The sequence below is a fragment of the Neomonachus schauinslandi genome, chromosome 14, assembly GCF_002201575.2.
Source record: "Neomonachus schauinslandi chromosome 14, ASM220157v2, whole genome shotgun sequence".
In the NCBI taxonomy this organism is placed as follows: Eukaryota; Metazoa; Chordata; class Mammalia; order Carnivora; family Phocidae; genus Neomonachus; species Neomonachus schauinslandi.
The window spans coordinates 5,584,520-5,599,635 of NC_058416.1; the positions used below are offsets into that span (position 1 = coordinate 5,584,520).

The window sequence follows — 15,116 nt, forward strand, 5'->3', positions numbered from 1 at the left end:
CGTCCTGGTATTGATGGCGTGTACCTGTGTGTTTGTGTGTGTCTAGAATCCTGGCAAGTTAAAATGAGATTTTTTTTTTTTTTCTGTTTAAACACAGACGACAACAGCTAATGTTTTCATCTAAAAGCAGATGATCAGGCAGGAGTACAAAGTAATATAACTGATATACTTTCTCAAATGTTAATTTAAGGCCCACATTCTTTTCTTGGAATAATCTGAAAACATAAATTTATGAACTCCTGCCGTGAGCTTCAGTTTAGGAAATCATTGTGCATTATACCTTCCCTTTCCCAAGTTAATTTTAAGGGGAAATAGAATTATACATCTAATGGAAGTTAGAGATTTTAGGGAATTGGGCAACAAAATAAATAACAAAGATAAATTAGAAGAGGAAAAACCAGTACTTACGAAGACTAGATTGTTTTATGACTCTTCTAGTTTCAGGTTTTATATATATAAAAAATCAAGATACGAAAGTAAAGCAGAAGTTCTGGTTGCAATGGTCTTTGCAGATTTACTCTTGTTAGAGATCAGGGTCTTTTTTTGATACTGAAAAATTGGCTCATTGAAATGCTCACAGAAATCGCCTTTCTCAAAGTAAGAATCTATTTCTGGATAACACTAAATATTAAGTCAAAGTTAAGGTTAGAAGAAATTAATTGCAAGCTTAGGAAGTGCTGAGGACAGGGGTTACTTGGTATTATAGTACCTTTTTATAAGAAACGTTTTTGTACTGCTGCTTAATGCCTCCAATCCACATTTATCTGTTTTTCTCCTGTTCCCTTCCCCCAACTGCCATAAGATTTGCCTAAGTATTTGTTTTCTCAACTACAACTACACTGGCAGTGCCTTAGGGTCCGTCACAGGAGTCCTTCCTCATTTTTTGCCTTTGCAGCCTTTCCCCTGGCTCACTCTTCCCTCAGAGATGCTAGCAAAGCCTTTCCCTAAGGGCGATTAGAAACAATACAGGTCCTGAAATCCTACTGTAATGTGACAGGAGTAGATTACAGTATTGCCTCTGAAGTTTTGAGGTACGCATTTGCAGTTCTGGGGTCTCATCTATCCTTAACTTGCATTACTTCCTGAAGGGGTTCCTAAATTTTCCTGATTTGTACATTTTTAATGAGTTTTGGCACGTTCTGAGTTAACTTGGAACGGTTGACAATAATACAATTAATCTGCTTTGATATTATCTTATCTTTATGTCGTTATAGAATGTGATCATTTCAGTGTATATTAATATGATCTCTTTCTAATTTTTCTTTTCTGTTTCAGTTGTAGCAAGTTTAATCATCTTCCATTTGTCTGGGGCAACCAAGAAAGGAACAGGTGTGTTTCTTTGGGAAAATACAGTGGAAGACCTCTAATTATTTACATTTTCCTATTTTCCCCATATTCTTAATATTCCAGAATATCTGAAAATTTTATAGTGTGTATAATTGATTGATTTTGACTAACAACATTTCAAAATTAATTTACTAATGGATATTATAAGAATGTCCTTTCTATTTTTAGTCTTTTAGAAAATCGGATGATGGCTCTTGTTTTTATTTTTTACAGAAAAGCAAACCACCTCGGAAACTCAGAAGTCAGTGCAGTGTGGAACTTGGACAAAACATGCAGAGGGAGGTATCTTTACCTCTCCCAACTACCCCAGCAAGTACCCTCCTGACCGAGAGTGCATCTACATCATAGAAGGTAAGGGGGAGAGAGCCCTGGCTGGAGAAAGCTCCAAGCCAAACCTGGCCATCTCTGTGCTTTGGATGGACAGTATGCATATGGACATTACAAAAATTGGTTTTGGAGACCATACACAGAAATATCTCTTAATGAATCAAATAACTAAAATTTGGAATCAAGCTAATTATTGCAATTATTAGCAATGGGTTATGAGTAAGTAAATTCAGGCAAATAAAAGCAAATTGGTAACAGTTTATTTTACAGTTGACTTCATTGATTTAGAATTCTTAATTAATGGAATGGATGCAGAGTTGGCATAATATTACCTAATGTATAACAATTTTAGAAACCTAGTATTTTATTGGTTAACAGTTAGTAGAAAAACCTATACATTTGTTATTTTTCTTTAATAATATAAAGTACAAAATGCATATTAATGTTAAAAATAAATCTATAATCATGTTTCCAAACAATCTGAATGATAGTTGCCTTAATTTGCACTAACAAGTGACATTATCATACTTTAATGCCAAAGTCAGGATTCCAAATTATGATGCTTCTTTTCATCATTTTCTTTCCTAACTCAAAAGAAAAAATAGTGCTGAAAAAGAGATTCATTTCCCTTTGAACATTTCCAATTTCCATTACCCTTGTAGACAGCACTCGATTAAGTACAGCTTTCTAAACTGAATGATCATTTCATCTAGTGATGAAGATTTTAATATTATAGATGTTAATACCTAAAAACCCCAAATCTGCAACCCTTCTGCATCCCCCCACCCACACAGATACAGAGGGATTGAGCCATCTTAATGAAAAAGACAGTGTATGCTCAGTATTTATATCTAAATGAGGGGCATGTTCATTTGGTAGATCTTTGAAAGAAAAAGGCTTTCTGTTTAACTACTTTCAAGAATTCCTATTTAGAAATGATTCTTTTTTTATTTTTGTAACTTTTAAGCTAAGGATATTACCTCTTTCCTTTTTGTGCCTGAGGGTGAACTTTTAGCAAAGATACACTGCACTACAAGAAGGAGGAAAAAAGAATAAGCTCTGATAATAAAAGGATAAAACTGGAAATCTGAGATCTGCAGTCTTATTCCTCATGTGATTGATAGAAAAGGAAATTGAAATATGGAAATTCTGGGTTAAACTTTGTTGTTCTCTTCACCAAGTTAATATTACCTATCTATTATATGTATGTGTGTGTGTGTGTGTGTATACATAAAATGTTCAAAAACTTAACATATATTAAAACATTTAATCATAGGAAGTAGATGTTTTTTGTTGTCCTTATTTTATAGACAAGGAAACAGACACAGGGAGTTTAAATGTCTTGCTTAAACTCACGTAATTTGTGTTTTGAAGCAACAGTATTTTAAAACTTTGAATTATTAAAAAGAATAAAATCAATTAGTTCTCTCATTTAAAGGATTATTTCAGAAGCAGATCTTTGCATATTAATTGCACTTTCGTGTTTATTGTTATTTAGAATTCAAAAACATTGCTAGCATTTTATTTTAATATCATGCGTATATTTACATTCATTCCTAGTTATGTCAAGGACAAAACTTAGTTGAGAAATCAATAGAACCTCCTGTTACTATTAATCATACTTCTACACTCTTTTTGAAATACTTCATACCAGCCATTGTTTTCATCCATACATTTATTTAACCAATATTTATCGAACAACTACTAAGAAACAGCCTCTCTTCTAGGTACCGCTTAGAGAATCTTTAAAAAACAACCATGGTACTTGCCTGTGGAATTTATAATGTGGTCTGGGGACCATGCCCTGTTCAGTAAACAATCTAAAGGGACCCCCAAATCAGCAGTGTTTGGAGCAGAGAGAAGGAGAGGAGCCTATCGGGAGGAGGAGATGCTTTCGCTCAGTTTTGAAGAACTTCAGGGAGGTAATTCTCTATTCAGAATGGCCTGTGCAGAAGTTTGAGATATGGTGTGGTTGGGACCCAGGTGTAGCTTCTGCATAGTGTGAGGAGAGGAAGAAGTAAGGAGGCTCAAGAGGTCAGCAGTCTCAGACAAAGGAGAACTTGGTATTCCGTCTACTCCAGCCGTGAAAGTTTGAACTTTATAGGATAGACAATGGGGTGCCACTGAAATAATTTAAGTGGAGAAATAATAAGCTGATATTTTGGTGAAGTGGCGGAAGGAAAAGAAATAAGCAGGAATGATTGTGAAGGACCATGTAAGCCATAGTAAAAGCCTGAACTACGCAAGTGGCATTGGCTGAGGCGTCAAAGGAAGAGATGAGAGGTCTTTAGGAAACTGAATCATGAGTGCCTGGATGTAGGCAGGAGAGATAGGAAATCCCAAGACGATTCCAAAGTTTTTGGCTTGGTGACGTATAGATGGAACTGCCATTCCAGGTAAAGAATATGGGTGGAGAAAGAGGGTTTGAAGGAAAAATAATGAATTCCATTTTGGTGTTTATGGAGATGTTGCATACAGAAACTGGATACATGAGGGGGCACCTGGGTGGCTCAGTCGTTAAGCGTCTGCCTTTGGCTCAGGTCATGATCTCGGGGTCCTGGGATCGAGCCCCACATCGGGCTCCCTGCTTGGCAGGAAGTCTGCTTCTCCCTCTCCCACTCCCCCTGCTTGTGTTCCTGCTCTCACTGTCTCTCTCTCTGTCAAATAAATAAATAAAATCTTTAAAAAAAAAAAAAAAAAAGAAATTGGATACATGAGTCTTTAGCTCACTGGAGAGCTCTGCGCTGAAAATAGATATTTATAGGTCATAAATATGGATTGTTGTTGAGGCTCCTGGTATGAATAAAATTATCCAGAGAGAATATTTGGAGCACTATTTTATAAATCTTTCAAAAAACACAGATGCCTGGGTCTGTCCCCATGAAGTTTGGTTTAATCGGTCTTTGATGCAGCTGCAGGCATCATTATATTGTAATAGCTCTCCTTTAGGATGCCAGTGGCACCGAGGACACAGGTCTAGAAAGAGCGGGAAGAAGACATAGAATGGGTTTCTGAAAAACAACAGGTAAAGGATGGGAGAGTAAGTAGAAGGGTAACAGGGACTGTGAAGGATATGCCAGCGAGATAGACTGGAGATCAGGTAAAAGATGCCCCAGCATGTAATGCAGCTTACATTTCAGCAGGAAGGGAGTAGCGAAAATGCCAACTATTACAGCAAAGAAAAGTGAAGTAAAAGGAAACACATCTATCGCATGAGGCCATTGAGAAGCTGATAGCAACTTTAGGACATATGCATTCATTGCCCTAGTGGGGGTGGGAGCTGGCTCACAGCTGATGGAGGCATTGGGGGAGGGGAGATGTTGATGGACCCAAGGTAGGAAGGCAGTTACTTTCTTTTTCTTTTTGTCTTTTCTGCTTTCAGGGGGGCAAATTGTCATGTTTGATTCTGAAAAGAGTAGCCTGTTCTGTAGAAAAAGGTAAATGTAAAATACAAGAAAGGTCTAAATCATTGGTCAAGTTTCTTGAGGTAAGATAGGTTCTTATGAATAGAAGTGGAGTCCCAGTCACGGAAAGGAAGATCCCTTTTGTGGGTTTCAGGTTGTCCTAAAACTCTCTCAAAGAGGGAGCAATGTTCTGTAACTATGTGCACTATTCAGGTGAAAGTGCTCGGAGTTTTCAGTGTGTCCAAAGATATGTTAGGAGGGGTTAAGACCTCTCAAAAAGGAGCCTCAGATTTAGATACCAGATGACTTAGAGAAAACATGGAAGTAAAAAGCAGCTGTGAATTGAGAGATTTGAAGGGGAGGAAAACCTAAGTGTAAGAGGCTGAACTTAGAGAGCTTCCAATGGCTTCCATGCACTATAATCACTTGTTTTTAATTACAACAACTATACGACATGCTTATTTTTAAAATCTTATTTTACTGCCTTCGAAAATTCAGTTAGTGGAATTTCGTATATGAGTGTGTGTAGTTAACTTCAACATGCTGGACCAAAGGAAGATGAGCTGTCCATGTAAGTGTGGCCTACCCAAGACCATGGTGATAGTATGTGTCATGAAGGAACATTGAGAGGTTTGTTCATCCATGTTGGACAGAACTTAAGCAACAGTGAAAATGAAGGTATGCATAAATGAATTCGTGTTCGATGGCCCTGCATTTCCTAATACGGAAAGTAGATGGATATATGTTGCTTCATAGAGTTTTAAATAAATTAGCACAAGGTTGTTCTCATTGCTTTACTGTTCCCTAGCCATACATTATTTACACCTAAAAGAAATATCCGACATTCTCAAATAGTTTATTTCCTTCTAAAACTTATCATACTGGCTTGCCAATGAGCAGATAAACAAGCAGGCGCAGTCTATAAGATACTAATACATACAAATGATATACTTAATGCTACTACATAAATAGGTCCCTTTTTGCTATTGGACTAAAAATCTCAAGGGGAAAAGGTTTTCCAAGTAATTTCTTAGGATACTTTCCAATTTGCAGGTTTTTAAAAAAACCATTGAAACTTCATCAAATCTATCAATATGGTAATACTACAGTTGTTGACCTTTCAGAATATACAGTAGTGGTAGGTAAAACCATCCCTGGTTTTTCTTGGAAGAGTAATAAATGTCTCTTTTCAATGTCCAAAGAGTCATAAATATTTTTGGAGATTAAAAATAATCCCTAAAATAGTCTTGTCACATGCATTGACCTTTAACCAAATGAGCTTCGATTATTCTGTAGGTCTCGAATTTCCAAGTCATCATGTATTTCAATTCTTTATAAATTTTTGACATCTACACAAGCAAAGCTTTCATTTTAAAGCCATCAAGGGTGATATTCAATACATATTTAAGAACTAGGGTGGTGTGGACAACAGTCATTCAGAATGAATACTGACCACATGGGGAGCAGGCCGCGCTGTGCCAGGTCTTACCTTACAAGTTTCTGGAGGGTGCTGGTCCCTGAAGAGGGCCACATGGCAGGGAGGCACTCAAAGGACTCAAGGCAACAGCCGTTTACTAACTAGAATAAATGTGTACGGATATTTCAACAACTGTTATGGCTATTCTGGGGTATCCTGGCTGAATACCAGTCTGGAGTGCCAGGATTTTGAGCTGTTTTGGACATGACAAGGGAAAAATGGCAGGGGACTAGCAAATGCATCCCTGTGGACGTCTATAGAGCTGCTAGCTCTCTGAGTCTCTTCCTGATGTTTTAGAGAGCTGTAAAAAACATTTATGAAGACAAGCTCATTTACTATTCACCCAACAGAGATTTTTTTTTTTTTTTTTTGAGAAATCCTCAATGACGAGGACTGTGCTTGCCGAGTGCCGAAAGAAGGTGAATAGATTTGGTCCTTAGTGAGTAGATTTAGAGGGGTGGTTCTTGTAAGCAAGGTTTTCCTGCATAAACAAGAGTCAGCAAATTGGAGGTAGATACTCCAGAAGGTGCTAAAATACATGAAAGCCCGAAAGAGCATGCTGCCTTAGAAAACACAGTGTGTCTACAGTGGCCTGGGCTTAGGCTGTGTGTGGACTGGGAAGCCCCTGGAAGTGTGAGTTGTAGGATACCCTTAAGGGTCCTGCAATGTCAAGTGCATTGATCATTTTTCTATAGCTGATAGAGAGTTGCTAAGTTTAAACCTGAGGGTGACGTGGTGAGGTTTGTGTACTAGAAAAATTCTTCTTAATGCCCTTGTATATGCACTTGGGTCTAATCAAGACATCTGACTGGGACTGTTTGAATGTTTGGATAACTCTATGCTGAGCAACTCTTAAGCGGCTTTTGACCTTAAAACTGGATACTTAAGAAGATACTGGAAAAGTGACAGAAAGATGTCTTTCTACTTTCTAAATCTAATGTTAGTGGTCTTTCACAAAAATACTGTGATTTGTTAGGTCTGTGTTAGACATCGAAATGGTCATTTTATATCCGAATAATCCTTTGTGCAACATCACCAGTTTTAAGGAGCATCCCTGAGACATTCTTATGGAAATGTTATCCCTTAGAATGCTTATGGACTTGCTTTGCTTTTCCACACGTCATGTTCAAAGTTTGATAGAAGATATACAGATAATATCTGAAGTAGAATTACAAAAATCTACCTAAAGATTTAAAAATGGCCTTCCAGACATAATCTTTCCTTTTTTTTCAGCTGCCCCAAGACAGTGCATTGAACTTTACTTTGATGAAAAGTACTCTATTGAACCGTCTTGGGAGTGCAAATTTGATCATATTGAAGTTCGAGATGGACCTTTTGGATTTTCTCCAATAATTGGACGTTTTTGTGGACAACAAAATCCACCTGTAATAAAATCCAGTGGAAGATTTCTATGGATTAAATTTTTTGCTGATGGAGAGCTGGAATCTATGGGATTTTCAGCTCGATACAATTTCACGCCTGGTAAGTGAGGGTTTGGTTTTTTCCTGTTTTTTTCTTCCTCAGTTGTCTGTTTTCGTAGTACAAGAACTTTTGTAGGACAACTTCATATTTTTTTGAAGAATTTTCTAGCTCTATTTAAAATCACACCTACAGTGCTTTCTCTTTTCATTTCATAAATTCTGAAGGCAAATAAATTTTCCTTAAAATTTAGCCTCCACTAGAGGTGAAGTGTAGTGACTCAGGGGTCTGCATGATCATCAGGAACACAGTTAATTAAATGGACTTCCATTATGCTGAAATGTGTAATTCGAGAGGCGGCCCATAATAAAGAAACTAATTACAGTATACATTGAATCTCTATAAACTTGAAAAGGCAATGGTAGTACTGTAAAATGTATCCGTCAAAGTGATCTTTGGAGAACCTGAATAAAAAATTCTTTTGTTCTGAAAATTATAATTTTTAAGCAAATGGATCTTAGCATAAAGCAGTGTAATCCCTTTTTAGAAATGCAAATTCCTAAGAGTTCTGATGAAAGCAAAACTGAGACCCAAAGCAGCCCAATATTCATTTGCAAGGTCTGCAGACATTATTTGTCATTATACAATTATGCATTCTATGTCAAGTTTCCTTTTAACCTGCTAATATTAAAAAAGGGTCTATGATGTTGACTGGCTCACTTGATGATGAGTTGTCATTTATTACAATAAAAATTGGTTATCACATTTTTAAATTGCAACATCAGGCTGAAGCGATTTGAGATTTTATGAAGTGAAGTCATTTTTTTTTAATGGAAAGATGACTCAACTTACCTAAAGCACGTTATTTATATGTAATTACATATTTTTCCAGTTTGTATATATTGCTTTACTAAGGTATATAACAGGCAAAAATGAAATTGCAATATATGTAAAATTTGTTGACATTTCTATTCTATGTTACAGAGGTAACATAAGAGCAGGGCTCAGCTGCTCAGTTTTCAAACACTAAAATTTTAAAAATAATTAAGATGGGATCAATGAGGACTTTCATTATGATATCATGGTTTATGTTAAATAAGTTGCATATTAGCGACATCATACGTATTAACCTTAAACATTAGGGATCTTTTTGTAGTGTATCACTAAGAGATATTGTGGTTTTAATTAGGCTTAGTTAATATTGGATTGTTCACAGAAAACCTGGGTATCTCATATTGGCGATCAAACTAACTTGATGTGTTCTGAAAACTTGCAAACATTGAGACTACTTTATTAGTGCTAGAGTTATACATGGAAATTTTTTTTCCCCTTGACTGATAATTTCTAGTATAACCAGGACCTAAAGATAGTTCTAGGCTTTTATAAGTTATATCTTCATCCTAAGATTGGAGATCATGGGGATAATGCCTAGGATTTAAAATTGAGGTTGTATAAAGTTGTGAAGTCAACTTTATCAACATAAGCAATGCTGTCCACGTTTCTAGCTCTACCGGAGAGAACATAAATGTTGGAGCTCAGCGTGCTCTCCCAGGGTTTTAAAAAGCCACTCTGTTCCCTGTTCTTTGTTTCTTTAGAGCCTCTTTACTTTATCTGTATATAAAAGGAGATTTTACTGCCAGGAACTACTAAATCAGAAGGAAACGTGACGAGATGATTCCATGAAATTGAGGATGAGTTATGGATGGAGCAAGGCTTCTGTTTCCACTTAGATAAACTAGGGTAAAGTAAGTGCACAGGGAGGCATAGGCTTGGCATGTGAAGGAACAGGAGGACCATAAAAGGGAGACTTGTAAAACTTCCCTGACTGCAGACATTGACGTTTCGTGGCCCAAGGCCATTGCCTGAGTGTCACAATCATCTACAACTCATTTCATAAAGAGGCAGTATTGAGGAAGCCAATTAGTTAATGAAAGAGGAAGGGGGCAGGGATTAGTAATAATGTAGACAGCATTTAGGGAATAGGGAGTCAGGCAGGCTTCAGTTTAATTTGGGCTTAATTTTGATTTGGTAGTGTGCTTCAAGTGGTGATTTGGGGAAATTGAAAAGGTAGAGTTCCTGAAGTCAACTTCATGATTGAAATTATAAAGCATTGCTGCAATCACCAGGCATCCAAGTGGACCCCACATTGGAGGGGAATGCCCTGCCCACCAGGACACATCCCGAGCTGGACCCCACAGTGGCTGTGAGGAACACTGGTTTTGGAACTGATCTGTCCTCAGTGCGGGCTTTCTTATTTCTTGCTTGCTGTAAACTGTGGACACACGGGACGCCTGGGTGGCTCAGTCGGTTAAGTGGCTGCCTTCGGCCCAGGTCATGATCCCAGGGTCCTGGGATCGAGTCCCACATTGGGCTCCTTGCTCAGCAGGGAATCTGCTTCTCCCTCTCTCTCCCTCTCCTTGTGCTCTCTCTGTCAAATAAATAAAATCTTAAAAAAAAAAAAAATCTAAACTGTGGACACGATCCTTAATGTTCTGTGCCTCAATATTTTAATTTATAAAACAGGGATGATATTGACCACCACATTGGGATGTTTGAAGATTGCTTGCTTGCCAACCAATGCCTATCTATGGATTTTTCCCTTCATATGGGATCTCAACTCTTGGTTGTTACTATTGTTTATTAATTTGATGATGTGTTCTTTAAGAACAAAGGGGCCTTGTTATAGTTTATTGAGAGAACAAGTGTCCCAGAGATTTTAAATTACAAGTGCTCTCACTCTATTTTGGGGGCGGATGTGCAAAACGAATACCTGTAAGATGTCACTTTTCCCTGTTAGTTTGTTTAAATGGGTCTCAGCCTCCGTGTGGGGGTTGTAGTTATTTGCGCTGGAAGCCATAAAATATGTCAAAGCAGAGACAGCAAAGGGAAGGCCAGGTGGTCTTTATTATGTTTGTGAGCTCACTCCAATCTGAAATCTGGATCTTCACTGATAGTCTCGGAAACTTGAAGTCAGCATACTGAGAATGTACCCACTTTTAGGAACGAATCACATCAACCAAAACGTCTGAATATGCACATAAGACATGCATGCATTGATACACACATATCTGCATACACACACACATAAACCTACATGCATTTTCAATAAGAATTCTTTGAATCACACAGCTCAGTTTTTCTTGTAAGCGAACATACATACATGGGTATCCGGTTTATAATGAGAAAATTGTATAGTGAATGTGCGATCCAAATATTAAAGCTTAATTACATGAATGCCTGTTGACTAGCACCCTGCTAAGGTACGTGATGATCCGTCTCCGTGGCACTGGATCATTTTTTCAAGGGTCCTGTACATCTCAGACTGCCAATTCCCCTGTCCACTTTCTGTTTTCATTCTGCCTGACCGGGACACTAATTTGTGTCAACTCTTCTTTCAAAATTTGCTTCTATTTCTTAATACTTGACTCTCCTTGACTTTTCTTCCTACACAACTTGAAAAAACAGCCTTTTCATTTTGGGCTCCTGTGTTCCTAGTAGTGATGCTTCTGGACTGGTGGTGGATGGGAGCTAGCTAACTGGAGGTCATGTGTGGACATGCAGGGTAGGAGGGCAGAGCCAGAAAAGCTGCCTTGGAAGCACTCTTAAAGGGGTAGTTCCTTTATCTCCTGACACCCTGGACTAGTCCTCACTTTTTACTTCATGGATTCTGGTTATCTTTGGATACTGTGTCAGTACCCAGGCCCACAGTGCGCTGATGAATCACCTAGGGTTATAGTCGAGCGTGCATAAGGATTGTGATGTTGAGCAGCGGTCAGAGAGCAGTCAGCTGGGTCTAACCCTGGGATCTGCAGAAAGGAAGGACAAGGGTGGGGACTGAAGAGGGACCAAGGGACCCAGACCCCTGATGGAAGGCCCTAGGGTGATGTTTGTAAGGGAACCTCTCTTCTTCCTGTGTAAACAGAGTTGTGTTGTGAGGTCTCCTCACCAATACGCTCCCGCTTCTGAGAAGAGTCGGATGAGTTCAGAATCACCGAAAATGTTAAAAATTACATGATGGACAATTTGGTAGCCCCCAGATAATTTAATGAGAAACGTGTAAAAGTGCTTATTATAATAAAATGATATTGTTTTCTCATCTTCATAGGACAATTTCTTTTTTTTAGCTTAAAGAAAGATTTAAATCAAATGCATTGCAGAAAAATGAATAACGATTGCCTTAGCTAGGTAGGGGGTGGAGGAGAATGAGGAGGAATTGAAGGGGCCCAGATGGATATACGGTGAAAAGGTATTAGCATTCTTAGTAATGCTTTCATTTTTGAAAATGATGCTATATTTTTGATAACAACTTATGTAAATAAAAGTATTTAAGATAAAAAATCAAAAAAGAGAAATACTATAGTCGGTAATCTTTAAATGAATTTTTGGAGCAGAGGAATACCATTTATCTGTAATCCGCATTTTCTTTTTTATTCAAACTGAGAATGTTTTTCAAGTAGAAAATAATTCTCCCCTACAGCCAGCTGCCTATATACTTCAATTTTCTTTACCACTGGAAAATATAAATGAAGGAGAAAGCACATAACATACACTGTACCCCCAGTCCAGTAGCATTACGAGCAGCTTTATTCAATATTAAGGAAGAGAAACATCTAGGATGCTCTACTCTTGGGGAAAGTAATCCTTTCAGTCTCCTTAGGAACAAGTATCTTTTGTTAGCCTTGTAGTTTTCTTCCTAGTGGAGACATTTTCTGTAATCACCGACATATAATGTTTATGAAACCTTCCTCTTCTGATGTTTTTTTTCTGAATGAGTTCTATGAAACAATGTTATATATAACCTATTCGAGAAATTTTACTTAAGGATTGTGCCTCAAAATACCAAACAGGTGAGGTAGAGTCAGGTATTTCCATGCAAGTGAGTGAAGTTGTTAAATATATTAAAATTATTATCATATTTTGTACTTAAACAGCACCTTTCATATGAGAGCTCAAAGTGCTTTAGAAACCTTCTGCCCAATTCCTAGCGTCCTCTTAGACTCCAAGCTGATTGACATCAAAGACAGCAGAAGTGATACATTGCAGCAATTTAAATTGAGTGTTCTAAAAAGATTTCTATGCATATTAAATGAAATATATTATTTAGGTAAAATACTGTCATGGACTCGATGCTATTTTAATTTCCCGGCACAGTGTTTTCTTCTTTGAATTTGAAATGTGAATGTATATGCGAATATTAACCCTATTGAAAGTTCCTGCATTTTCTTCTCTACATAATCAGAGTTGTGAAACGTGCTCTGGTATGAAAGAAAAGAAAATGCATACATCTATCTATCCATATCATTTTTTCAATAGCTAAATTTTAATTTGAACTTGGCCCTAAAAGATGAAAGAATAAAAGGTTTTAAAGGCTGAAGTTGAAAGAAGGACTTTGATTACTTCATTTATCACATAGAAATAAAAGATTGAATAACTTTAGATCAGATAGCATTGTGTTGTCTATTATCTTTACACTGTAGACCCCAAATGGTTTAACTTCAGCCCAGCAAATGCTGTCAGATAGAAAGTGTATGAAACAAAATCACATTTCCTCTTCTTTTTTTTTTATTGAGATACTATTGACATGTAACATTGTATTAGTTTCAGATGTATAACATAATGACGATATTTGTATACACTGGGAAATGATTACAATAAGTCTAGTTTCCCCATCACCATATAAAGTTATATAATATGCAGTACATTATTATTAACTAGAGTCACCATGCTGTACATTACATCCTCATGACTCATTTGTTTATGACTGGAAGTTTGTACCTCTTGACCCCCTTCTCCAATTTCACCGCCCCCCCCCCGCCCAAATTCCCTCCCCTCTGGCAACTACTAAACTGTTCTTTGCATCTGTGAGTTGGGTTTTGTTTGGTTTGTTCGTTTGTTTTCTTTTTTGGATTCCACACGTAAGTGAAATCATACAGTGTTTGTCTTTCTAAGGCTGGTTTACTTCACATAGCATAGTGCATTAGTTGTCACAAATGGTAAGATTTCATTCTTTTTATGGCTGAGTAGTATTCGATTGTGTGTGTGTGTGTGTGTATCAGTGAATTCATCTTCTGTATTATATATAATATATATATGCACACACACACATGTACACATATATATATTATCTTCTTTATCCATTTATTCATTGATGGACACTTAGGTTGTTTCCCTATCTTGGCTATTGTAAACAAGGTTGCAATGAACATAGAGGGGCATATGTTTTCAAATTAGTGGTTTTGTTTTCTTTGAATAAATACCCAGAGGTGGAATTACTAGATCATATGATAGCTCTATTTTTAATTTTTTAAGGAACCTCCGTACTGTTTTCCACGGTGGCTGCACCAATTTATATTCCTAGGCTTTTTTTTTTTTAAGCAATTGTAAATGGGGTTGTTTTCTTAATTTAAGAATTTTCTTGATTCTTAATCTGATAGTTTGTTGTTAGTGTATAAAAAGACAACAGATTTTTGTTATTGATTTGCGTTCACTTAAGAGTTTTTTGGTGGAGTCTTTAGCATTTTCTGTGTATAGAATTATGTTGTCCTCCAGTAGTGACAGTTTCACTTCTTCCTTTCTAATTTGGAAGCCTTTTATTGCTTTTTCTTGCTCCGGCTAAGACTTCCAACACTATGTGGAATAAAAATGGCAAGAGTGGGCATTCTTGTCTTGTTCCTAATCTTAGAGGAAAAGCTTTTGGCTTTTCACCATTAAGTATGATGTTAGCTGTGGATTTGTTACAGATGGCCTTTATTATGTTGGTGTACATTCCCTCCATACCTACTTTGTTGGGTATCATAAGTGGATGCTTTTTCTGCATCTATTCGAGATGATCATATAATTTTTTAAGTCAAGTGCTTTTTCTGCATCTATTCGAGATGATCACATAATTTTTATCCTTCATTTTGTTAATGTGGTATATTATGTTGATTGATTTGTGGACACTGAACCATCCTTACATCCCTGGAATAATCCCAGTTGATCCTGGTGTATATTGATCATTTTTATTGAATTCAATTTGCTAATATTTTGTTGAGGATTTTTGCATCTGTGTTCATCAGGGATAATGGCCTTTACTTTTACATTTTTCCTTCCTTCCTTCCTTCCTTCCTTCCTTCCTTCCTTCCTTCCTTCCTTCCTTCCTT

At 37.1% G+C, this 15,116-nt stretch overlaps 1 protein-coding gene across 1 annotated transcript in view; it reads left to right on the top strand.

The window, feature by feature from the left end:
* The first annotated feature begins 925 nt into the window (after positions 1–925).
* Positions 926–15,116, top strand: part of NETO1 (neuropilin and tolloid like 1) — a 104,710-nt gene continuing 90,519 nt past the window's right edge. The window contains exons 1-4 of the mRNA XM_044921135.1: positions 926–950; positions 1,276–1,329; positions 1,561–1,698; positions 7,789–8,037. Coding sequence (XP_044777070.1) covers positions 926–950; positions 1,276–1,329; positions 1,561–1,698; positions 7,789–8,037 — 466 coding nt within the window. The remainder of the gene's footprint in view (positions 951–1,275; positions 1,330–1,560; positions 1,699–7,788; positions 8,038–15,116) is intronic.